At 38.6% G+C, this 27,086-nt stretch overlaps 1 protein-coding gene across 2 annotated transcripts in view; it reads left to right on the top strand.

Moving 5' to 3' along the window:
* Positions 1-27,086, top strand: part of LOC142074880 (E3 ubiquitin-protein ligase UHRF2-like) — a 157,150-nt gene that overhangs the window by 85,710 nt on the left and 44,354 nt on the right. For both annotated transcript variants that reach the window (XM_075135815.1, XM_075135814.1), the window contains 5 exons: positions 6,025-6,243; positions 15,032-15,141; positions 21,179-21,365; positions 24,477-24,600; positions 24,937-25,044. In XM_075135815.1, the coding sequence (XP_074991916.1) occupies positions 6,025-6,243; positions 15,032-15,141; positions 21,179-21,365; positions 24,477-24,600; positions 24,937-25,044 (748 nt within the window). The remainder of the gene's footprint in view (positions 1-6,024; positions 6,244-15,031; positions 15,142-21,178; positions 21,366-24,476; positions 24,601-24,936; positions 25,045-27,086) is intronic.

Here is a 27,086-nt window from a genome sequence, read left to right as displayed (position 1 = left end):
CTTCCCATGCCCTGCCAGATGTGCAGGGGGCTGGGAGGGAGTGTGGCCAGGGCGGCTGGCCCAGCTGGCCAATAGGTTATTCCATACCATATGACGTCATGCTCAGCATATAAGGCTGGGTGAAGAAGAAGGGGGGGGCGTTCGGAGTGATGGCGTGTGTCTTCCCAAGTAACCGTTACGCGTGATGGAGCCCTGCTTTCCTGGCGATGGCTGAACACCTGCCTGCCGATGGGAAGTAGTGAATGAATTCCTTGTTTTGCTTTGCTTGCGTGCGCGGCTTTTGCTTTCCCTATTAAACTGTCTTTATCTCAACCCACGAGTTTTTCTCACTTTTACCCTTCTGATTCTCTCCCCCATCCCACCCGGCGGGGGGGTGAGCGAGCGGCTGCGTGGTATTTGGCTGCTGCCAGGTTAAACCACGACAAGTTGCTTTATGCATCATTTTTATTACCTGTAGATGAATGTTTTATTGCTTCTGTGCATATTTTAATTCACAATAATTATTTTGATTATCACATAGCTGTAGAATAGTTGTTCTTTTGAAGGAAAACTGCAAGACAAAAGGTAAACACAAAAACCAAGTAAAATAAAAGTTTTACAAACCATGAAGAGTTATGTCCCATGAGGCTGTCATTTGAATAGCAGCTCTATCGCAAATACCTCTCTTATGACGTTATTATTCATATCCTACAGTTTGATAAATTAGAAAGGAGCAGTAAATGGTGGGGAAAACCACTTTTTTGCTTTAGCTTTGTTTTTAAGGATAGACGTGTTTATTATTGGGCCATTGGTTTATATAAAGATACAGACACATTTAAACTATTGTGGTTCCTGGTGTGGTTTGGTGGGGTTCTCGCCCCCTCAAATAAACTTGAATAATGTTTCAACAAATTCAAGCCAAATTCTGTGTAGCTGTCCAGTAAAAGGCAAACAATACTAGAGACAGAGTATTAGTTCTCAGTTTTTTCCCTAACTCATCTATGCAGTAACAAACCAGGGTGTAAGATTTAATAGAAGATATCTAAAGCCAAAATCCATTTAGTTAAAAGAGAATGTTTCAATTCATGTCAGTGGACCTTGAATCAACTGTTGAAGATTAGACATATGACTTTGTCAGAGCCCTCACATTTAAGCTGCTATCAGCAGCAGAAATTTCTTTATGCAACAATGAAGTAAGCTACAATGTATATTTTTTCGAAGACCTTTGTATTATCTTGTTCACTACAGATAGGCATGTTGGAAAGTCACTGAGTCATACTTTCCTTAATAATATTAGAGTTTTGCCATTATGGTCTAACAAACTATGCTATTTGTTATAGGACTTTATTACTATAAAGCATGTGTGTGCTTGTTAAAATTCCCAGAAATAAATAAATGATGGGGAATTAATTTAAGATTTATCATTCGTATTAATATTTCTTAAAAAGAAACAGTGTTTTTAATAGCAGTTGTCTCCAGGTAGTAGGTGCTTTATTTTAATCTTTTAAACCTGTGCTGTGACCTGATTAAAACATCTAGTTTTAAAAGCTAGTACTATTTTTATGGTGGAAGCCTCTTTTTACTGTGCAGCATCAGAAATGAACTTAACTAGAATTGATGGGGGGAGGGGATACCAACAGGAGAGCTGAAGGTAAGCCAAGGGATGGCATGACATCGTCTGAGGGTGGCAATGCTAGTGGGAACATTTATGCTATTCCTGGGAGCACGGAGAGCTCAGGAGCACATCTGAAATGCTTGTACACCAATGCACGCGGTATGAGAAACAAACAGGATGAACTGGAAGTGTTGGTCAGTTCCCAGAACTATGATATCATTGGTATTAGTGAGACTTGGTGGAATGAGTCCCACGATTGGAGTGCTGGGATGGAGGGCTACAGGCTGTTCAGGAGGGATAGGCAGGGCAGGCGAGGTGGAGGTGTCGCACTATACGGAAGGGAGAGGTTTGATTGTACAGCCCTTACAGTTAGCCATGATGTGGTGGAGAGCCTCTGGGTGAGGATTAGGGGGATGGAAAACAAAGGAAATGTTGTAGTGGGTGCCTACTACCGATGGCCCAGCCAGGATGTAAGCGCTGATGAGTTATTCTATAGGCAATTAGGAGAAATCTCTGGATTGGTAGCCCTTGTCCTCATGGGAGATTCCAACTTCCCAGGCATCAACTGGGAATATCATACTGCTGTGACGATCAGGTCTTGGAAATTCTTCAAGTTTGTGGGAGATATAACTTCTTGTCACAAGTACTCTGTGAGCCAACTAGGAAAGATGCCCTCCTAGACTTGCTATTTGTGAATAGAGGAGGACTCGTGGGAGATGTGATGGCAGGTGGGTGTCTTGGCCACAGTGATCACGAAATGGTTGAGTTTAAAAAAAGACAGCAGAGTTGCTACCCTGGACTTCAAGAGAACAAACTTTAAGCTATTCAGGGAGCTACTTAGCAGAGTACCCTGGGAATCTGCTTTTGAGGGCTTAGGAGTCCACGAGTGCTGGTCAGATTTTAAGAACCACCTTTTAGAAGCATAGGAGCAAGCAATCCCATTGTGTCAAAAGTCAAGCAAGTGGGGCAGAAGACCAGCTTGGCTGAACAGGGAACTCCTTGTGGAGCTCAAGAGGAAAAAGAAATTGTATGATCTCTGGAAGCGAGGTCAGGCTTCGCAGGAAGATTACAGAGCCGTGGTTCGTATATGCAGGGAGAAGACATGAAAGGCCAAAGCTCAATTAGAGTTGAAACTGGCCAGTGTTGTGTCAGGCAACAAGAAGGGCTTTTTTAAATATGTTAATAGCAAGAGGAGGTCTAAGGAAAACATTGGACCGATACTTGTTGAAGATGGTCACCTGACTCATAGGGATGAAGAAAAAGCAGAGGCATTCAATGCTTTTTTTGCCTCAGTCTTTAATCCTCAGTCACCACTGCATGGTGCTCAGTGGCCGGCTGGGGTTAAACCATGACAAATACTGATAGACCTTGGGCTGCCTGGTCCTCTGAGTTGGAGGACCACGACTGTGGGAACAGGGACTTTCCATTTGTGGACACTGAAATTGTAAGGGACCAGCTGTATCAGCTGAATGTTCACAAGTCCATGGGACCTGATGGGATTCATCCCAGAGTTCTGAAGGAGCTAGAGGATGTTATGGCAGGACCCCTCTCGATCATCTACCAAAGGTCTTGGGAGTCTGGGGAGGTCCCTGCTGACTGGAAGCTAGCCAATGTTATTCCAATTTACAAGAAGGGCATGAGGGAAGACCCAGGGAACTACAGACCTGTTAGTGTAACCTCAGTTCCTGGAAAAATTCTGGAGAAGATCATACTGGGTGCTATTGAAAGGCATTTAAAGAACAATGCGATCCTCAGGGACAGTCAACATGGGTTCACAAAGGGAAAGTCCTGTCTAACTAATCTGATATCCTTCTATGTTAAGGTCACCCGCCTAGTGGATGAAGGAAAGGTGGTGGATGTAGTTTTTCTGGATCTTAGTAAGGCTTTTGATACTGTGCCTCAACAGCATCCTTCTGGACAAGTTGTCCAACTGTGAGATGAGCAGGTTCACGGTGCGCTGGGTGAAGAACTGGCTGAAGGGCAGGGCTCAAAGGGTTGTGGTGACTGGGGTTACATCTGGCTGCTGACCGGTCACCAGTGGTGTTCCTCAGGGTTCAATTCTAGGGCCAGTTCTGTTCAATATTTTTATCAATGATCTGGATGCAAGAGCTGAATGCACCATTAACAAATTTGTTGACGATACCGAACTGGGAGGTGCTGTTGACTCTCTCGAGGGACAAGAGGCCTTGCAGAGGGATCTAGATAGATTGGAGCATTGGGCAATCATTAACGGCATGAAATTTAACAAGAACAAATGCCGGATTCTGCACCTGGGATGGAGTAACTCCGGGCACAAGTATAGATTGGGAGAGGAGTGGCTGGAGAGCAGCCCTGCAGGAAGGGATCTGGGGGTGCTGGTTGACAGCAGGCTCAATAGGAGTCAGCAGTGTGCCCTGGCAGCCAAGAGGGCAAACCGCATCCTGGGGTGCATCAAACACAGCATAACCAGCCGGTCAAAAGAGGGGATTATCCTGCTGTATTTAGCATTGGTGCGGCCTCACCTTGAGTACTGTGTGCAGTTCTGGGCCCCACAATTTAAAAAGGATGTGAAGGTACTCAAATGCGTCCAGAGGAGGGCACCAAAGCTGGTGAAAGGGCTGGAAGGCGTGTCCTATGAGGAGCGGCTAAGGACTCTGGGTTTGTCTAGTTTGGAGAAAAGGAGGCTGAGGGGCAACCTCATTGCTCTCTACAGCTTCCTGAGGAGGGGAAGTGGAGAGGGAGGTGCTGATCTCTTCTCCCTGGTATCCAGTGACAGGACATGTGGGAATGGCTCAAAGCTGTGCCAGGGGAGGTTTAGACTGGACATGAGGAAGCATTTCTTTACCGAGAGGGTGGTCAAACACTGGAACAGGCTTCCTAGAGAGGTGGTCAATGCCCCATGCCTGTCAGTGTTTGAGGCATTTGGACAATGCCCTTAATACCATGCTTTATCTTTTGGTCAGCCCTGAAGTGGTCAGGCAGTTGGACTAGATGATCGTTGTAGGTCCCTTCCAACTGAACTATTCTATTCTATTCTATTCTTTTCTGTTCTATTCTATTCTTTTCTATTCTATTCTAATTAACCTGTTTTAGTTTAAGAGGTTATATTTCTATCTTTTTATAACAGTTCAACTTCCTTTTCCTGCAGTTATTTTCAGTGTCCACATTGCACAGTTTTTCCAGCACATAGGGAGTCTGTGCAACCTCTGCAGTCACTGCAAAATGGCTTTACACAGAGAATTTAAGACTATGTTGTTAAACAGAATTGGCACCTCCAAAACCTTAAGCACCTCTTTTTTATTTGTTCTGTGCTCTTTAATTGTAGTACAATCCCATTCAAATAGCCCTACTTTAATTGTTCTAAATGAATGCCTCTCAACTTGAAAGGGAATAGAGCTCACTAGAAATTATTCATAATATAGCTGGGATGGGGGGGATAATCAGGTTTCTAATTAAAAAAAAACAAAAGTGCCAAAGAACACAAAATCCCATAAATGTCTTTTAGTGCACTGTCTTTTTTCTTTCTGCCTATTCTTTATTTCTTATAATTTTGCAACCCTTACTGTATCTCATTAAGAGAAATCCTGCAGTAATGCTTCTCTGATTTAACATAATAGAGTTTTAATTTTATAATGGAAGAGAGAAAACACTTTAAAACTATTAGCTGCCATGTCTATTAGAAAGTCTTAGAAATAGTCCTGATTTTGGTTATGGGTTTCTGCAGTTAGCCATTTTGTTAAACATTGTTTGGTAAATGGAATGTGGACGTGTGCAATCTTCATCACAAGTTTTTTTTTATACATTCTGTGTAGAGTTGATTTTTTTTTTAAATGAGCTAACATTGTCTTAGCTATGTTATTATTGAAATTGGTGGAAATGTAACAAATGTATGAAAGCCAAGTTAAACTAGAATTTAGCAGTTTTGAAGATTTGAGTTTTAATCTTTGTTGCTTTTTCACTGTTGGCTTAATTGGGTCCTTTGACTTTACTTTACTTTACTTTTTACTTTACTTGAGGCCCTTAGGGACATGGTGTAGTGGGCATGGTGTGTTGGGTTGACGGTTGGACACGATGATCTTAGAGGTCTTTTCCAACCTGTATGATTCTATGATATGATTCTATGATTCTCCTGAGAACAAATTTGATCTGTGCCTATGTGGAAACTTGAACTTGAACTTATAAAAAGAAATCATCAAATGCTCATGGATTTTTTTTTTCCTTTGGATTGCTGGATGTTTTTTGTGCTATGAGATTAGTCAATCACTAGTCTGCATTTAGACTAATATAAAATTTAGAAAAAACATGCTACATCAAATTTTTAAACAGAGTTAAGCATTAACACTCCCAAAAGTTATTTTGAAAATTGTGCTTCTGAAAAACATTGTCTTTAACTTACTTCTTACTACTTTGGGAGTACTAATTGTCTCTTCTGTTCGGTTTTGCCTTTCAAGGTATCCAGAGAATGGCATAGTAGAAATGGACACCAAAAATCTTCGACCACGAGCAAGAACCATTCTGAAGTGGAGTGAACTAAAAGTGGGTGATGTGGTGATGGTTAACTACAATGTTGAGGCTCCAGAAGAAAGAGGATTCTGGTTTGATGCAGAAATTACCTCTCTGAGAGAAATTTCAAGGACTAACAAAGAGGTTCATGCTAGAATTCTGCTGGGGTAAGATTTCTTTGGCTAATATGGAAAGTCTATTTACATTCTTAAACAAGCAAACAAAACTTAAAGTTTTTAGTTTTTGTTTGCTACTCATCATTAGGTTAACATTAACATACTGTATTTCCGCAACTGAGCCAGGTCAGGGGTTCGTGTGTGAAGGGAATTCCTTTAGAACCTTTGATATGTGCCTTAATTCCCTTAGCGGAGTTTGTCATTTCTCAATAGACCACGATGAACATGTTGAGACGATACTCGCCTGATCAGACTGTCCTCTTTTATTGTTGAGTCATGGAAGCACTATCTGGACTTGTTAACCAATCATCACATCCCACGTCTGCTTCCCCCTCTATGCCAGTTCCATCCTTGGTGTGCATGGGACCCAGAAATACCATATAAGGCAATACTAGCCCACCATTTCCACCCTTGCTTACGCAACTCAGTAGGGGAAAGGGTGGTCATCTTGTCATGGCGGCATAAGGCCAAGACCAATGTCAATGCCTCCCACCTCCCCAAGGGTGTCAGGTGCAGAGGGGAGTTTGGTCATGGAGTGATGAAGGGTTAGAATCAAGGCAGTCAATAAGGTGGTGCGTCGAGAAACCATCAGAATAATGCGAGCCAGAAGCCAAGTACGAATATATAATATGATGACTACAACAAATAAGAAACCGCTCAAAATAAGTATAAAAACTAGGGGAATGAAGTGAGACATCCCCATAGCTGTGGCAGACCATCCTAGAAGGGATTCCCACCAACTATATTTGACTATCTTTTGAACACATTCCAGGATTTGTTTGATCTCTGTGGTATCATGGTGGACAGCTATTAAAGTTTGTTGTGCCTGCTCCTTTGCCTGTTTCAACAGTCGATGTAAGTCTTCATGTGGCAAAACCCGTTCAATCAGAGATAAATTCATACCGACAGGGGTAGGGGTGATGTGGTGGTCGAGGGTATAGTTAGTTGACAGTACTTGATAAGTGATAATTGGGGCAGTATAGTTAAAATCGCATCCAGATAGGTTTGTAAAATAACAGGTACATAGATTAACTAACATAAAGTATGGTTATATGTAGAGTCAATATATACAGAAGGACATGAAGATCGTAAAGATACACAGCTGTTCCAGACATAGACGAGTATCATCTCAGTTCACTGGGGTCTATTGAGAAATGACAGACTCTGCTAGGGGAATTAAGGCACATATCAAAGGTTCTAAAGGAATTTCCTTCACACACGAACTCCAGACCTGGCTCAGGGATGCAAGCTTCAATGTCTACCGATTGCCATCCTTTCGTTCCTTGCCAGGCCCGTTGTCGATGATCCACAGGATAGATCATGGATCTGGCAATATTAAACTAGTGGATTCCATGAGCCAGACTTTCCCATTTGTCCTGAAAATTTAGTGAGCCAAGAGTCATGGGGAATTGGGATTTCTTCTTCAAAGTAGCTGGATGTCAAAGGAGGTGATCTACAAGAAAAGAACAAAATGCATCCTGTCTAGGCTACAAGCCAAGCAGCAGGTAGTTATTTGAGTTACTCTTTTCAGAATTCCTTCATAAAAATCTGGTCCTAGTACCCCTGTAATTAGAGCTGTGGTGATGGTGTTGGTAGGGGGAATACGTGCTCACACTGTAGTCCCTACAAGAGCTGGTGAAGGTGGCGAAAGGAGGGGCTTCTGTAATAGGTCGGTAGCTGCAGAATAGGGAAAGGAGAGAGGGGCGAGAACAAAATGGTTGGGACCTCAAGGTCAGACTGTCGATGATAGTGGAGATACCAAAAACCCAACGCTGAACGGTAATAGATTGTGCACATCCTTCAGGAAAGGAACATTGCCAAGGACATCGTGAAGAATAGGATGTAAAACCTTAAGTGTAAGGGGGCAATCCCCAAGGAGTTCGTAAATATCAGAAAGGGCAAGGAAAGTGTCAAGTAAAGAATAGAATAGAATAGAATAGAACAGAAAAGAATAGAATAGAATAGAATAGTTCAGTTGGAAGGGACCTACAACGATCATCTAGTCCAACTGCCTGACCACTTCAGGGCTGACCAAAAGATAAAGCATGGTATTAAGGGCATTGTCCAAATGCCTCTTAAACACTGACAGGCATGGGGCATTGACCACCTCTCTAGGAAGCCTGTTCCAGTGTTTGACCACCCTCTCGGTAAAGAAATGCTTCCTCATGTCCAGTCTAAACCTCCCCTGGCACAGCTTTGAGCCATTCCCACATGTCCTGTCACTGGATACCAGGGAGAAGAGATCAGCACCTCCCTCTCCACTTCCCCTCCTCAGGAAGCTGTAGAGAGCAATGAGGTCGCCCCTCAGCCTCCTTTTCTCCAAACTAGACAAACCCAGAGTCCTTAGCCGCTCCTCATAGGACACGCCTTCCAGCCCTTTCACCAGCTTTGGTGCCCTCCTCTGGACGCATTTGAGTACCTTCACATCCTTTTTAAATTGTGGGGCCCAGAACTGCACACAGTACTCAAGGTGAGGCCGCACCAATGCTAAATACAGCAGGATAATCCCCTCTTTTGACCGGCTGGTTATGCTGTGTTTGATGCACCCCAGGATGCGGTTTGCCCTCTTGGCTGCCAGGGCACACTGCTGACTCCTATTGAGCCTGCTGTCAACCAGCACCCCCAGATCCCTTCCTGCAGGGCTGCTCTCCAGCCACTCCTCTCCCAATCTATACTTGTGCCCGGAGTTACTCCATCCCAGGTGCAGAATCCGGCATTTGTTCTTGTTAAATTTCATGCCGTTAATGATTGCCCAATGCTCCAATCTATCTAGATCCCTCTGCAAGGCCTCTTGTCCCTCGAGAGAGTCAACAGCACCTCCCAGTTCGGTATCGTCAGCAAACTTGCTAATGGTGCATTCAGCTCTTGCATCCAGATCATTGTTAAAAATATTGAACAGAACTGGCCCTAAAAAAAAAGCATGCTCTCATCCCGATATGAGGCTTGCACACCTTGCCACCCCTTGCTACCAAAATGAGGATTGCCTTTTCAGGGATGCCCAGGGCCAAATAGTCTTTCCATGCTTCAAGGTGCTTTGGGTCAGGGCCCTTTTGCACAGGCTTAGGGGGATTTTTAACTACCCGGACACAAGGAGATTTGGTGGTAACTATAGCTGCATCTGCAGGGAGATGGGAAGATAACAGAACAGGCATAGCAGAAACTACCTCTTATAATACCTGGGTGCTGCACCTGTAAAGCAAGCACCTATTGACAATAAATGTGCTCTGAGTGGGTCAGGACCCTTTTTGACTATTGGGTGCCACTGGGCCTCAATGGGACATTCCCATAGGTCTTCCTTTACCATAGGGGCTACATCTAAAGTGCAATTGATAACCAACCTATCTATGTGGAGTAGGAAAAAGAGAAAGCCTTGACGCTGTATAAGCACTGCTCAGAAGTAGCCAAAACACTGGTGTGTTATCAACGCTGTTTTAGTCACAGATCCAAAGCATAGCACCATGCGGGCTGCTATGAAGAAAATTAACTCCATCCCAGCCAGACCCAGTACACCTGTTTAATTTTAGGAACTTTGGTATAGTTCTTCAGAAATTTAGTAGTTTTTTGCAGAAATCCACGTGACAACTTTAAATAGGCTGTGACATTGCTTATTTTCCCCATCTTAAAGAATGCTGTCTTTACAGTTTCCTCGAAGAATTTACTGCTAGCCTTCTCCTCTCTTGCTAGCTTTCTTTGTCCCTTTGACACAGAGTCCTTTTCTTACCATAACATATTCACAAAGGAACTGAAGGCAGTTGGATTGTCTGTTGTCTCCAACTCTGTAGGAGGATGGAGACACGAGGATGCATGTGCTACCAAGAGTGAAACTGATGTTACAGTGTAACTTGAAGTGAACATTTCTTTTTAGCTAAGAAAAAGTTTGCTTTAGTGGTGGCACCTCCTAAATTTCACCACAACAAACAGTATTGTAATTCTAAAAATATTTTCCTTAAAATGATTTTAACCATTCAGATTTTAGAATGCTTTTTATTGTAAGAATGGAGGAATGTTGAATTTTTATGAACATTTCTAATGTAGGACATGATTGATTGGGAGAGAGTGACAGAATATTTTTATGATGAGCTGCAATTTAATATTTTGTTTACATACCAGAAATAGTTGCATTTTTTAAACGTGAAAGATGTTGAGTTGGTAGCTTTTGCAAGCATATGCAAATCTGTTTTGAGTATTGCTTTTAAATTTAGGTTAACAGGAGTGATTTAGATGAAATATTTCAGTGTATTATGGCTTCCTGTGATTAAAAATGTAGAGGCGGCATATAAATTCATTTTGGAGACAATTGTCATTTAAGAAAAACCACCCTCAAATCTAAAACAAGACGTTGAATAGGAAGTTTGAATTATCAACCACAAACTTAGCAAGGGAGAAGTATTTTTTAAAAGAAAAAACAATCCAGAGATCTCAAGATCATAGGATAATTCAGGTTGGAAGGAGCCTCAAGAGGTCTCTAGTCCAACTTCCTTCTCAAAGCAGGGTCAGCTATGATGTCAGACCAGGTTGCTCAGGGCTTTATTCAGTCTAGTCTTGAAAACCTCCAAGAATGGAGACTGCACAACCTCTCTGGATGCCTGCTCCACTGTTTGACTGTCTTTATGGTTTTTCCATGATATTTATTGTAATGCATTTAATATGTGTATGACATTTGGTGAACTGAAGAAACGGACTTCACGACCTTCTGCAAAACAAAACTGTCCAGAGGTTGATTTATATGAACCTCAGGTATGAACCTCTGATTACTGATAATGTTTTTAAAACTGCTCTTTGGGGTGTTTTTTTTTGTGGCAAAGGTTCTTTTGTTCCCTCCCCCCCCCATTAAAATGGGTTAACCAAAATATACTTTATATTGGCAAAAACAGTTAGATATTTCAGGTGGTGCCTACATTATCTAATAAAAACTCTTTATTTCAGTTAGAAATTTTATGGGTCAATTTTTATTTTTTTTTTTAAACCTAAGTAACCTGATAGTTATGTTTAAATTTTGAAGATGGTAAGTAGGTATGACTCCCCATAGTATTCTTATTTCACTACCCTCTGGAAGAAATTTGAAAAAGCCACAATAGAGAAATACTGTATTCCAGGATGGTGAATTTATTTGGCCAAATGAAGTCCATTTTCTAAGTAGAATCTTATTTATTTCAATGAGTATTCTGCCTGACTAAGTGTTCAGGCTTCATTGATGTGTTAATAGCTTATACATGTGGCCAATCAACTATGACAGTATGCAGAAAGCAAAATTTTCTGAGCCCTGATGTTTCTTATGATTCATCCAGGTATAATTCTGAGTCACCTGAGTTACCCCAGTCATTCATCTCAATTAATGGTAAAAGTACAAGATAAACTTCCCGGAATTGATAAACTTGTGTAAAGAATATGCTTCAATGGGAATTATTTGATTTCAGGTATTTGGGTTTGTAAAATCAATCCGTTAGTGTTAGTTATTAATTCTTTTCAATAAAAACCACAATTTATCATGAGAGACTTATTTTTAGGTGATTAATTATTTGTTAACTACTTAAGAAAAAACTTGGCAGGCAGTAAAGGGAGGCAGAACACTTGCAGTTGTTCCATTCACTGACTCTTTCTCTCTTCAATATTATGTTTAAGAGGGCTTGAATATTTGATTCAAAATAATACAACTTTTTATTGATCTTTATTGCTTTTGACAAAGGTGTCATTGAGTTGCTGGCACAATGACAGGAAATAACAAGGGCATGTATGTTTACACTGTATATAGTGATGGTATAGAGTCAATAAAACTTGTGATGAGGAAAATATATTTTTTACTGTATTTTTGACGTGCATATCTGTTATGTGGTATTTCTTTACTCATTTCTCAGTCAAACCCTAGTGGAAAAGTCTTGAAAAATTTGTCATCATTACTTCGTTTTTTGGGAAACCAAGATAAATTAGAGAACATTATCAAAGAGAAGAGCGAAACTGAACAAAGACCCCCAAAAAAAATCATTGCAACAGTAGATCTAACCATAAATTAATAATTCTCATTTGTTCTGTATCTGCACTGCAATTAAAGGTTGTCATTGTAGTGTTTCTAAAGCCTATCCAAACCGGACTTAATGCAGCTTAAATACAAATATCAGCAAAGCTGTGATGCTATAAGCACAGATCAAGTCTGCCCAAGACTGTAGAACTCTTATGACTCTGATCATACTTCATTATTTTCAGTTCAGAGTGGTCATTCCTGTTTCTCTGATACCCCAGAGAACTTGCCAACTCAGTTTACAGTATCTCTGAAATTCATCTATTCTTCCTTTCTTTGGGAAGTATTTCTTTCACGGTGAAAGCATTTATTAGTAATTAGGGTATTATTTTTCTCTCTGAACTTTCAAGGAAGCATATGTGTGCCTGTTGGTGGAGGGTCACTGTGAGACAAACCTCTCATATTTTATCCAGACTTCGGTAGCTGGCTGACAATGAGAGTCACAATACCAAAAAAGTTCAAATGCTGCTTTGTCTTTTTTGTTTGCTAGACTTCAAGGTTGATGAACTCTCACTTTTTCTTAACTCAGTTCATATATGAAGGCATTTGAAGGTTTGAATTTAGCAAGGGCCTCTCTCAATACCATGAGTTGTCTTATTTAAATCTTTGGATTAATTCAAGGCTAACAGTAAAATCAGTTCACTACAGATTCATTATACATCTTTCTCCAAGCAAATATATTATGAATTTGAGAAATTCATTAGAGTAGCAATAATGGAAGGTAGTAGTAAGGATCTTGAAATATGTCATAGTTTTATACTTTAATCATCTGTTAGTTCTACAGATTGTGTTGGGCTTTCTGCTCTTAATCAGTGCTTTTCCAAGCATTTTTGCATTTTGTAGATCGCTGTCTTTTTATTGTGTTTTTACATTTAACCTGATGGATTTTGAGCCTTTTTATCTTCCTCATTTAGACACAACTTTTGCTTTTTGTAGGATGCTTTCTTGCTTCTTGTAATTTCCATTTCCCTGCCGTTTAGCCTTCCTTGGATTCCTTTTACTCACTCTTGATATTTTGATAGGTGGTATACATTTGTTCTCAGTGTCCAGTATGTTGTCTAAATAGTCTTCACACTGCCTGTACAGATTTTACTCTTAATTATTTTTTGAGGAAGCTTTTGTATTTCTATTTCATTTCCCTTTTTGAAATTGAACATAACTTGGCTTTTCTTGCTCTTGCAAAGATACTGAATTTAAGTACATCATTACAGAGCAACAGAATAATGTAATGAACCAGGTCTTGCACAGTGGACCAAGTCACTCAGGACCAAGTCAAGAGTTCTTCAGCTTTTGTGGATTCCTGGCTAGCTGCTCCAAGGAACCATCATTGGCAGTGTCTAAAAATTTAATCTTGACATCGGGTCTAGCACCTGATCTAGTACTGTTATGTTTCCTTTCTTCTTAGTATGTCTGATAGCCTTCAACATCTCGTAGTTGCTATTATCATGTTGTTTGGATGCACAATAATGCAGTCCTAATGCTATATTTTTTCCTATTTAGACCTGGAATTTCAGTTTCTATAGATTCTCTTACTGATATTTATATATATTCATGTGGTATAATTCCATATCCAAGATAGTATCTTTTTTTCATCTAACACCTTTGGTACTTGCTGCTTGAGCTTTGAAGACACATTTTTGTTGAGATGCAGAATGTTGCTTCTGGATCATTTCTCAAAATAGCTCTCATAACATAGTGGCATGTGGTCTAACAATTTGCTGAAACATTCTTGACCAGCTCTATTAAAGTTCACTTGTCAAAAAAACCTGTCTATAGACTTCTTGCATACACGTGTAGCTTATTTCTCTATAGGTAACAAAGCTTCTTAAAGGGAATCCTTGATTGATGTGATTTAGAGCCACTCATCATTGTGATTATCCCCTGTCCCAAGGTCCTAGTTGAGATACAGTAGCTAAATTCAGCATCTAGGTAATCATAAACAGCAAGGTTGGAAGGGACTGAATGAGTTCCTCTTAGACCATTCTTTAAGAAAAACTGTACCTGTTGTTATTTCTGAAAAGCATTTGTCTAACCTGTTACTAAAGACATCCTTTTCTTGTCCCCTCTTTCTTCTTTCCCTTCTCTCCTCCAGCCAAAAATTCCATTTTACTAGCTACTAGGAAAGTCTCATTTGTAGCTGCAATGCCTGATTTATGCTGAAATTGTCAATACAGTTTATTTCTCAACAAAATTTTACGTTACTAGTTTAATACAGTATGCTTCAGAATTTAAATAGATGCTTACTAATAACCAACAATTTACTGAATTTGTGTCTATTTTGACTTTTCCATATAGATCTGCCTGAAGTTTAAGATATATTTATATTTCTATATTTTGCATTATACACACACACACGTGCGTGCACACGCACACAAATATGCATGTATACATATATACTTTCAATTCAAAGTTTCCTGTTATTTAGAAGGAAAATGAGGCATAACTGTGTGTTGGTTTAAGATAAAATCGCTGTTGTGGTGTGTATTATATTAGAAGTATTCTTAGAAGAATCAAACTGGTCAATGAAACATTGTGTTGGGATGTTCTTCATCTGTGCCACTAACTAGACTGTACACTGTGTTTTGATTTTGCTACATGTTAGAGCACTGCATTAAATTTTGTTTGTGAAGTCAATAAAAACTATTTTATCATTGATAAAACAGATGCCAGTTAACTATATTACTTTGCTTAGGGTTTGCCAATTATAGAGGCTAAGACTGAGAAACAGAGTTCAATGTACTTTATTATATTTTTTTTTTTCAGAGGCCCAGAAGATGCAATAAATGACTGCAGAATCCTTTTTATAGAGGAAATGTACAAGATTGAAAAGCCAGGAGCTTATCCACTGACATTTGGAGATGGAGATTTCAAAAGTATGCTTTTTTTATTGTATGATTAAGACTGTTAAGTTAAATATTTGAATGGCATTAAAAAAATTAAGGGATCAGAGCACAGAATTAATTTAATTAAGGTTTCTTTTGTGTGTAATAAAAGAATTGCTATTACACAGATTTTTGGTTTGAAAAGTTTTTACTATAATGTTACTTTATTACATGGCATATTGAGAATAAATTTTTGATGTAATATATCAATACATTAGTGCTATGAATATAATCTCATAAGCAGGTAAATGGCTGATATTTTAGATGATCTGTATAGAGTGAGTTCATAGTCTGAGATAAGTTCCTAGGCAGGTATCCGAATCACAAAACTTACTATCATAATTGACATCTCATTTGAGTTCTTAACAGATGCAAAAGACTGAAAGAGTTAATACTGCTATCTGTGTAGAGCAAGAAAGTGTCAAGCTTGCTAGAACTATGAAAAAAACAGATATATTTGATTTTAGATTATTATTTGACCACTTATGTCCTTCTGAAAACTAAATACACCATGTCTCCTCCCTGCCCCCCCCAAAAGGCAGTTCTCTAAAAAGCAGTTTAACATTGTATCATAAGTTTAAAAGTATGTGAAAGTTAAAGAACAGGAGTTATAAGACAGTGTTTTGTTGTGGTTTAACCCCAGCCAGCAAATAAAACCCACGCAGCCACTCACTCACCCCCCACCTCCGGTGGGATGGGGGAGAGAATCGGGAGGGCACAAGTAGGAAAGCTCCCGGGTTGAGATAAAAACAGTTTAATAATGGAAATAAAAAGAAGTAGAACAGTAATAATAACAATGAGAACAACAACAATAACAGAATACACAAAGCAGGCAATGCACAATGCAACTGCTCACCGACCGCCGACCCCGTGTCACGAATGGGGGCGAGCCCCCCACACACCTGGTTTTTATACTGAGCATGATGTCACATGGTATAGAATACCCCATTGGCCAGCTGGGACAACCACCCCGGCTGTGCTCCCCCCCTGCCCCAGCTTCCCCTGCATGTGGCAGGGCATGGGAGGCTGAAAAGAGAAACCAAAAGTCTCCCCGGTGCAAGCACCACCCAGCAACAACCAAAGCATCAATGGGCCATCAACGCTCCTCTCATACCAAACCCAAAACTCAACACACACCCCCAAGCTACTGGGAAGAAAGTTAACTCTGTCCCAGCCGGAACCAGGACAGTTTATAATGGGAACACTGAGAGGTTGATCTGTGGCATTATTGATAGATATTACTGAACTTTAAAAAAAGCAAATTTATCACAGTTTAGTTTTCATTTATAATGTAAGGCTAATATTTGTGTCATTGTATGTAGGTTTCATTAATACACAAGACTTTATTTGCAGTGTACTATTAAAGAAATGATGTCATATTAAAAATCAGTGTTTTTTAAAAAAGCAAATTCCATTTGCAAATATATTCATAAAAGTAGAAATGTAATTTTCAATAAATGAAGGCATTTTAAGCAATTTTTTTTTATTGTTTATTATTTATTTTTCTCAGATTAGTCAATGAAAACTAACCATCCATTCCATTTATGTTCTCTTAGTCACTTTAAGGGTGATTCTCAACATTTTAAAATAATATTTTTGTGATAAACTGACAGTTTGAGAAATTTTTAAATTTAAAGATAGTGTAAAACCAAGTTATATCTGCTTTGCATTTATGTACCTAATTTATATATATATTTATAGTGAGTATATTTCTAGTTTATAAAACTGATTTTGGAGGGTATGTAAATTTGCTTTATTTAATTACATACACCCCTACAGTGCAGTGGAATTAAGTTTAAAGTTCTGTTTTATTTAAATGATTAATTTATCACTAACTTTAGGTCATGGATTAGGCTTCAGGCCTTATTTATTTTACATTCTATATTTTCCTGCACTGGCTCCCTGTTTTATTGTATAAGAATCAAGTTTTCAGTTCCTACTCATTTTCAGTTACTACTGTCATGTCTTATTTCTTTAATTGTCTCCTTATTTGTAACCTGTTCTCAAACCTCTCACATAATTCCTATCTTTGTATAAATCTGCACCTATATGGTTTTTATGCAATTCTTGGTCCCCTTTTCATTTCTTTCAAGATTTTTTTTTACAAACCATCACAATTAAGTGTAGCACAACAATATTAACTTACATTTTAACCTCAAAAAATTAATTGTTAATTTACTGCTGGCTATGTAACTTTATTCCTTTGTCTTCATCTACTTTTTTTCCCCCAAAGTCCAACTTCCTCACCACACTGTTTACTTCATTTTCTCCTGCTGTTATTCTGATCTTTTTTTTGTAAGCTGTCCTGAATTTGTTCTGTGAAGCACAATGCACTATATTTTTCTTATTGCTTATGGCTCAACTGATTTTTTTATTGCTCCTCTATATTTGCCTCCCTAGTCCTACTCTACATTTAAAAATTATCCATCTAAATACATACAGCTCACTTAGTTTATTTGTATGCTAAGAAAAACAGTAGACTGGTATTTTAATAACAGTAGCTAGAATTCAAAGAGAATGAATTGGCCTGAAATGCTCCATGAGTTTGTTACGGAGCAGGGTCAGAGAATGTGCTGAAATTAAGAGCTCTAGAACATATTTTAGATGTTTTTATACAAAACAGAACTGGTCATCAACATGTTACTTTAACTTCCATCAGAATCTAAATTTGTACTACAAACATTAGATAAGTTTCTTCCTACAAAAGAAGGGAATATGAAAGAACGTATGCAACTAAATTTTACAGTGGTGGTAGGGGTGAACAGGCTCATCTCTATCCGAACAACAGTGCAAATAAAATCAATGCAATTTGAGTTATTAAACCAGTTTAAAATAGAAATGGGAAAAGGATGTTTTCTGGCCCAGTCCTTCCCCTTCTTCTCGCTGAGTTTGCTTTGAGGTTCCTCTGTTAGAGGACATGAGGAAACTCTTGCAAATTGATTGTTATCGGTAATAAAAATGCCTATATATTTCATTTTTCTGATCTATCTTAAACTTTTTATTGTATCCTTTTACCTTTGTCCTAAAGTAATAGTAGTAACAGGAGTCAAATGTTATCTGGTAGGCCTCAAGATATATCATTTCTTTTAAAAGTAAGAAAAGGCTATTCTTAATTTATAGCATTTCTGACAGTCTAGAGCCTACTTGGGAGCATCAGAAAACAGTTCTGTTTATCCAAGTGAATGATATAATTAAATATTGCAGTAGTTCCAGAGAACCAGAAGATCAAGTTGTAAACTTCATAGGATGGTTGAAGAAACTGTGATATGGGGAAAAGAGAAGCTAATTTAAACTTTGACTCATACTACTCATTTGTCCATTATTATCAAAGGTGTCTTGGTTCTCTAGCTCAGTGGAGGCCAAAGTGGGGTGCATGCACCCCAGGGGGTGTGCAAGACAATCCATTGGGGTGCAGGAAGAAAATAAATTTTGTACTGTTAAAAAATAAAATAAAATAAAATAAAATAAAATAAAATAAAATAAAATAAAATTAAATGAAATTAAAAATAGTGTTTATTTCATCTTTATCTTATCCTTTTTAAATTTATTTTTTGTGTATGTTTTATAATGTACATAATATATGAGTAGAGTAGTACATGTATATAATTTATAAATAAATATACATATATTGAGGGTGCATGCTCAAAAGTTTTTTACTGATGGAATGCGCAAACAAAAAAATTTGGAGACCACTGCTCTAGCTTCCTGCTTCCAACCCAAACTCTCAAACAATCATTCCAGTTCCTCCTTGTCCTCTGATTCAAGGCCCATTTCTTCACTGAAGTAAGAAAAATGTTCCTTCAGCCATCTGGAAGTGCTCTGGTCATCACATTACTTTGTTGTTGTTGTTATTATATCCTGTATCACATCATCATAGTTTAGTTTGTCAGATTCACTTCCATAGTCTTTCTTGATGGTTTTCACACAGAAATACTCACTCCAAAATTGTTTTTCTTTAATGATATAGTTCTTTGAGCTGTGTTCAAGTGCTCTTAAGTCTTCTCTTCCTTCTAAACTTATACTTGTTTCAGATACTTTCTGTAATAGTTAATTCTGCTACATGTATTCAATTTACCTACTCTCTCCTTTGCATCTAATATAAGACTATTAAATGTTCTCCTTTTTCTGTGAAGGCATTTCTTACCTTCACTGAGGAACCAGTACCTATGCTGTTACTATATGAAGGATATGTTGGTCCAAATTCCCAAATGAGCAGAAACAGAAGGGTAGCATTAATTCAATTTCTGTAAAAAGAAACTGTATGAAAATTGGTGATCTGGAATCATCTGTCGTCCTTGATTAATAATTCTTATATTCATCTGGATATTAATTTTTTAGAGGGATGGAGTTTTTCTGAGTTGTAATTTGCTCTTCATATGTCTTAAGCTATCCATTTAGAATTTATTAATATCTACATTTAAGAAAACTCCTGCTGAAGAATGCACCAAGATCTGATCTGTAGGAAGAGTGTACAGGTGGAGTAGTGGTGGTGAGGAATCAGAGAAGCTGCTGATTGGTCACTTTCATTGTTGCTTGTACACGCAGCAGAAGAAATTCCATTAGTCCAGGGAGTCAAATGCCTCATTATAAAAGCACCATTTTCAAATAGGGACAGTGCTCATATGTGTAAAGAATTGAGTCCTATTGATGTAGTAATGCATAAAAGCAGTAATCTGGTCATTTTACAACACTAATGTAGGCTGATCCAAGTGCTTAAGTTTCAGTAAACCAACATAATTAAACGTATTCTTTCATTTGGCTGTTTGAATTAAGAGGAAAAAATGATTTATTACTAAGAATAAAAATGAAACTTGTCTATTTTTTCAGATTTAAATAAAAATTATCTTGAATTGATGAAATTAGAATAAAACTGTATTATTCTTTATTTATCAACCCTGTGCATTTTTTTTTAATTGCAACACTATAAAGGACTATAATTTCACAGTCTTGTTCAAGTCCTTTGTCCTGGTTTCGGCTGGGATAGGGTTAAATTTCTTCCTAGTGCTGTGTTTTGGATTTAGTATGAGGAGAATGTTGATAACACACTGATGTTTTCAGTTGTTGCTAAGTGCCCTCCTAGTCCAAGGACAGCTCCCGTGCCTACTGACTGAGCTAGGTACACAAGATGGGAGGGAACATAATCAGGACAGCCAGCCCAGCTGACCAATGGGGTATTCCATACCATGTGACGTCATGCTCAGTATATGAATGGTAGGCGTGATCCAGGAAGTACCGATCGCTTCTTGGTTATCGGTCAGCGCGGGTGGTGAGCAATTGCATTGTGCATCACTCATTTTGTATATTTTATCATTATCATTATTATTTTCCCTTTTTCTGTTCTATTAAACTGTCTTTATCTCAACCCACGAGTTTTTCTCACTCTTACCCTTCCGATTCTCTCCCCGTCCCACTGGGGGCGGGGGGAGTGAGTGAGCGGCTGCGTGGTATTTGGCTGCCTGCCAGGTTAAACCACGACATCCTTCTACAGACAGTCCTGCCAAGGCAACTTGCAGAACAATATCTTCTCATGACCTAGTCCATCAAAACAAGTCTATTCATTCACATTAATAAGTGCTAAGTCTTCATAAAATTAGTCAGTTATTATAATGGACTCAGTGCAGTCAAGCTGCCAGTGAATTATGTTGCCACTGTTTGAGTGTGTAGAGCTATTTTCTTTCTTTTTTACATCCCCCACGCTCCCATCCCCCGATGGCCAGGGTAGCAGAGCAACAGGCTAGGTTGCAACCTAACCTGGAAAATGACAATGACCCTTTCATAAATGTTAGGCTGAAGAACACAAGTTGATATTGACAGTAGCTGCTTAGTCATGTAGTAATACATAAGTGTTATATAGGTATAAACTGTTCCTGTTGGCTTGATCTTTTTAAACCCAGACTTCATTGTAATAGCAAAGCTACTACATCCATGGCATGTTCACGTGGGCACACATATTCTTCTGCCATTATGTTGTATTTATAAATCTGAAATCAGTTTTCTAAGATCTGTGGCTTTTTATCTTTTTTGATAGGAAAGAGTGGCCCTGAATGCAAGCACTGCAGGGCTGACCCAGATAAGGAATGTCGCTTTTGCTCCTGTTACTTGTGTGGTGGAAAACAGGATGCTCACATGCAACTCCTTTGTGATGAATGTAATATGGCTTATCATATATACTGCCTGAACCCTCCCTTAAGCAAGATACCAGAAGATGAGGATTGGTAAATATACAAGGATGATTTACTTATGTATATTCCCATTCTACACAAGGTACCTCTTTGTTATTTGCAACTAGAGGAATTACTGAAGAGCTTTTATATTTCTGGTATGTTTTTCATCCTTGCACTGTATGTAAACATATTTACATTTTATGTTAAGATTCTATTTATAAATATAATTCATAAACTATTGGTATTGAGCATTATTGATCATTACAGAATTTCAGAAATTAGCTTGTTCAGTTTATGACCTCTGTGACATTAACTGATGTTATTAGACTTAATTAGCACCACCTACAGTGGTGCTTCCCCAACCTTTTGTTTGTTTTATTTGGGCTTCATTGTTGCTTCTCCTTTAATCCTTTTCTTTCCCCTCAATCTCAGCCCTTGTTGCTGCCTCCTTGCCCTTCCCCTATCCTATAGCTGCCTCATTCATTTTTTCTGCTGTGAGAAAACCACTACCTTACTCCTCCCCATTTCCAGTAACTCTAGCACCACCAGCAAGAAAGCCAAACTAGGCCTTGGTGGACTCAGCTAACTCCATTCTGAGCTGACTCTGCACGGAGCCAGCATCAGACCATTGAAGCTTATCATCTTGAGCTCCATGCCACATCGCACCTGTTATGTGCAACTCATACCATTTGTACTTATAACCTGCCTGTAAAATATATTAAATGCTAATCTTTTATAAGTGACTTATAAATAGAACTTTAGAATTAAGTTTTCCATTATGAATACATCAATAGATGTCTATGGACGTTTTAAAGAAAAACTTTGAACTGCACTTTGTGATAGATTTTAGTGGAACTACACACTTCAAATAAAATATTTTAAGTACTTTAGAAGTTTTAACATTCTATGGAAGTAAATAACTTAGCATACTATATTACATCAGCTGCCTCATATTGAGTAAGTTTGTTTATAGTTCAGTGTCTAATGCTCTACCTTTTCTCCTGGGCTAATATATTTCAGTTTCCCCAGACTCCAGTTATATTTATACCTATGTGCAACTTCAATTATGTCATTTGATGAGGGTTTTTTCATTGTGTATATGTGCACACTGAGATGCTTCTGCTGATTTAAAAGGAAATAGACATTTCCTTTTGAATATCCTGAACTGAAAAGAATTTTACTCATATTTGCTCTGTTTGGAGAAACTGCTGAATTTGAACACTATCTAGAAAATATTTTCAATACATATTGCAAATATGTATGAGTTGTTGGGACTAAATATAGCAATTATTGTCCGTGTGCTTCCCATTTCTTGTATATGCAAAATGATTGTGTACACAGGTATATATAATCTTTATTCAGCAGTCTTTGTTGGGCAGCATGTGAATCCCAGCTATCTCTAGGTTTTCTACTTTTGTGCACAGAAGACTAATCTGCCCCAACATCCATTCACTTCCTACTAATTGCTTATGGGAGTGAGCTGAAGATCTTAGAGCTTCCAAATCATGTGTTGGAAAGTGTTCTCTGCTATAGTGCTTCAGAGTTGGTCACAGTCCTTAAAAAGTGTTCTTTTGTGACTGTGCTTGACTTTTGGGTATAACAATTGAGAAGTTTTTTGACTACAGTCATCCGGAATATTAAATGGAATATTATTTAGGATCTGTCCTCTGACAGTGCATCCATTCTTCTTCAGGTCCCCTTATTCCTGAAAGACTCTATACCAGTACTCCAGCAGCAAAAAGTAATTTTATGTTCCAATATTAATCACAACAAGGTTACAAAAAAGAAAATATACATGCTCCAAGTTTAATTTTTTAAAAAAGAACAACCCTCAAAACATGTTTGAACAGGAAAGAACATAGCCTGAATGTCAATGTCCAGGTGGAGTTTGCCTAGTGGAAAATTATGGAAAATGTCTTCTTTACCTTTAAATTGAACAGGTATGATTTGGAAATGATTGTTTTAGTCTATATTTTTCAATTTTTAGAAATTTAGAATAATTTCACATTATTTCTTGGTTTTGGTGTAATAAGCTGCTTTAAGAGTACCAAGACCCCAAGTGTTAAACCAAATTGTGAATTGTGACTGTGTTCTGCAATAAGTATCTGTATGAATTCTAGGTTGCAAATAAAAACATGATTTGAGGTAGCTCCCATCTTCTTAGAGGGTTTAGAGCATGTACACAGGCAATTCTTGTGAAATATCTGTACACAGTGACTTGTTGCCCTATGGTAACTGGTTCTTCTGTTCATACTCAAAGATAAAAAGTATATAGTAAAAGTAAGGCATTAGTAGTAGTAGTAATCTAAATATATTGTTGTTATTATTATAGATCAGACTTCTTCCACTAGTGACTTTTGGACCAAACTCAGCCCATGGAAGCCAGAAGCAATGGCAGTTGCCTTTGCCTTGGCACTCCTGGAGTGGGAAAAAAGTGCTGTTAGAAGCAATAAAAGGATCTGTGTGCTCCCTTCCTCCCTTTGCCTTAGCCACTGTTTCCTACAATCTCCTATCCTTTTTCTACTGTAATGGTTTTATGGTGGCTGGAATGAGTCCCCAATGCCATATGAGGCAAAGAAATATATAGAAATGGAGTTCAATACTCTTCCCATTTGTTGAGTCACATTCCGGATGCCTTAGGCATGGTGGGGTAGGATAAGGATGCATGTGTACATGTATGCATGTTTTGTGGTACCCTAGGGCTGTTCCACATCCAGCTGTATGAAGTGAGATTTGGTGCAGTAAAAGCAGATGATGAGTGGGCAGGATGTGGAAATTAACTATGAGCATTAGTCAGCACTATACTCTAATCTCATTTCTCCTCTCCTCTATGTGATCTGAACAAGCAAGGAAAGGAAGAGAAAATGAGGAAGGAATACATGAAACGTGGGCACCTCTTGTACATCGCATGAGAAAAGAAGAGTGAAATGTTTCGCCTCTACCACCCTACTTTAAAAAAAAGTCTTGTTTTAGAAGTGGACAGTATTTGTTCTTGTTGAGTTTATTTTTTCAACCTGAGTCCTCAGCTTTTAAAAACTGTCATATATTTGCTAGCTTCAAAATATTTAGTCAGGATGAACAAATTTGACGCTATTTTGCTTAGAATAAATGTATTGCCATTATTACTAAGTAATAAAGAATTTACTGAAACTTTTATTTTAGGTATTGTCCTTCATGCAAAAATGATTCTAATGAAGTTGTAAAGGCTGGAGAAAAACTCAAACAGAGTAAAAAGAAAGCAAAGATGCCATCTGCCAGTACTGAAAGCCAGAGAGACTGGGGCAAGGTAGAGTGTATTTTAATTTAAAAATAGCTCACCATTCACGTATGTGTTACATCTTTAACTACATTTATATATGCATTACACAAAATTCAGTACAGGGTTGAACAGACTGTAAAGCAATGTTGAATCCTGTACACTGTTTACTGAAAGTTAAAACATCTGAAGAATTATTAAGATGACTAGAGGTAAATAAAGAAATGAAAATTAATTAATTAATTAAAATGGCTGTTGACAATTTTTATATTAATATATTTTTAAGTGTTTACTATAATGGTTGGATATCTTGGTATCTGCATCAGCTTTTATGATAAAATTCATTCCCTCTGATGTGTTTTTTAGGGCATGGCTTGTGTTGGTCGCACTAAGGAATGCACTATTGTCCCTTCTAATCACTATGGTCCTATACCTGGTGTCCCTGTTGGGACAACCTGGAAATTCAGAGTTCAGGTATGTTTTTAGATTTGCAATTGAAATAAATCTGAATAACAGGTACAGTTTGGGCACAAAAATGATTTTTGGATTGGTAATTGTCTTGTTCACTAGGAATAAATATAGAGAGTGTATTTTAATTCTAATATTCAAAATATTGCCAACTATAGTGGAATTTGAAGTATACTGATTTGAAAATACAACTTAATTACAATTGTAAAAATAGTACTTACTATTTTTAAAGGGGAACCTGCTATAATTAGGATGGACTTATATTTCGCGTGTTAAACTCCCAACTGAAATAATAAGAGGAAGATGAATATTTTCTGAAGTCTACTGCTATGGAACATGAACCAATCCATCCCACTTATGGATATAGATTATAGAATTCAGAAAATATTTAACTGTATCCAGTGGTGTCTCTAACACTTATTAGCTGGTCAGGATCCCCACTGAGGGCTACTGTGCAGGTGCAATATAGTTCCTGTTTCAGTGCATACTTCTCTTCCAATGTGTTGTGGTGCCAGGCTTGGTGCTAGTGTGCATATTATTCATACTTAGCACAGGAAAGAAATAAGATTTTACTGAGGGTTCTAAAGTTCTGGTGGGGGTGAAACCCACTGTCCCCAAGGTAAGAGCCACCTCTGATTGTATCACTATAAATTGATTACCTGTTCCTTTTGGGTCATACACAACTGGCATCAGCACCTTCCTTCAGGCTGATGAAAGTTTTAAACTAATACAAGCCAGTATTGACTACTGAAAGAAGTAGTCCACCCAGCCATGTCCACTTCTTGCACTGTCCCTTCTGTTTTCTGTCACAAATGTTTCTCAGGCCATATGATAAACTATATTGGAAAGTAATCTGGCAGAAAAAAAATCCTTTGTGGGGGAGGGTAATTTTCCCAACCATTTCACTTTGTGGTTATACAAATACTGTGTCAGCACAAAGGGGGCAGGAATGAGCAGTGTGGAGAAGAAGAACATATTTCAGGAGTATTCCCACCATAGCCAGAGGAATAGCCAGAGACGACTTCTTCCCCTTGGGGAGGAGGGACATGGCAAGAACCAAAAGCCTCTTCTAATGTGTTTTCTGAAGTCTTCATCCCAACCATTGCCTCCAGAGAGAGTACTTATAAAAAAACCTGTTTTTCTTATGGAAAATGAGTGTCTGAATAATTTTGGGTTTGGTATGACATATAAGTCTCCAGGCTAAAATGGTCAACAGCAGAGGTTTTACCCCTTAGCAAGAGTTTTCAGTTTCTCCCCTTAATAGAATTCACAGTGAAACAGCTGACTACTTGTTGTGGTTTAACCCCAGCTGGCAACTAAGCACCACACAGCCACTCGCTCACTCCCCCCACAGTGGGATGGGGGAGAGAATCGGAAGGGTAAAAGTGAGAAAACTTGTGGGTTGAGATAAAGACAGTTTAAAAGGTAAAGCAAAAGCCATGCACGCAAGCAAAGCAAAACAAGGAATTCATTCACTACTTCCCATCGGCAGGCAGGTGTTCAGCCATCTCCAGGAAAGCAGGGCTCCATAACACGTAACGGTTACTTGGGAAGACAAACGCCATCACTCCAAACGTCCCCCCCTTCCTTCTTCTTCCCCCCAGCTTTATATGCTGAGCATGACGTCATATGGTATGGAATATCCCTTTGGTCAATCAGGGTCAGCTGTCCCAGCTGTGTCCCCTCCCGACTTCTTGTGCACCCCCAGCCTACTCGCTGGTGGGGTGGGGTGAGAAGCAGAAAAGGCCTTGACTCTGTGTAAGCACTGCTCAGCAATAACTAAAACATCCCTGTGTTATCAACACTGTTTTCAGCACAAATCCATAACATAGCCCCATACTAGCTACTGTGAAGAAAATTAACTCTATCCAGCACATTCTCCACCCTTTATTCCATACCATTTACGTCATGCTCAGGTCCCACACTATGCAATACATTCTCATTACCCACCACCCCCCTTCCCATCCTTTGATATAACACACAGATATCATTCCCTTAGTCTATGGACCACCCCTGTGAAATGTCTGTAACATGTCCAGAAATGTCCA

The sequence above is a fragment of the Calonectris borealis genome, chromosome W, assembly GCF_964195595.1.
Source record: "Calonectris borealis chromosome W, bCalBor7.hap1.2, whole genome shotgun sequence".
In the NCBI taxonomy this organism is placed as follows: Eukaryota; Metazoa; Chordata; class Aves; order Procellariiformes; family Procellariidae; genus Calonectris; species Calonectris borealis.
The sequence above is the reverse complement of the archived record's forward strand: the minus strand, read 5'-3'. Positions and strand labels throughout refer to the sequence as shown.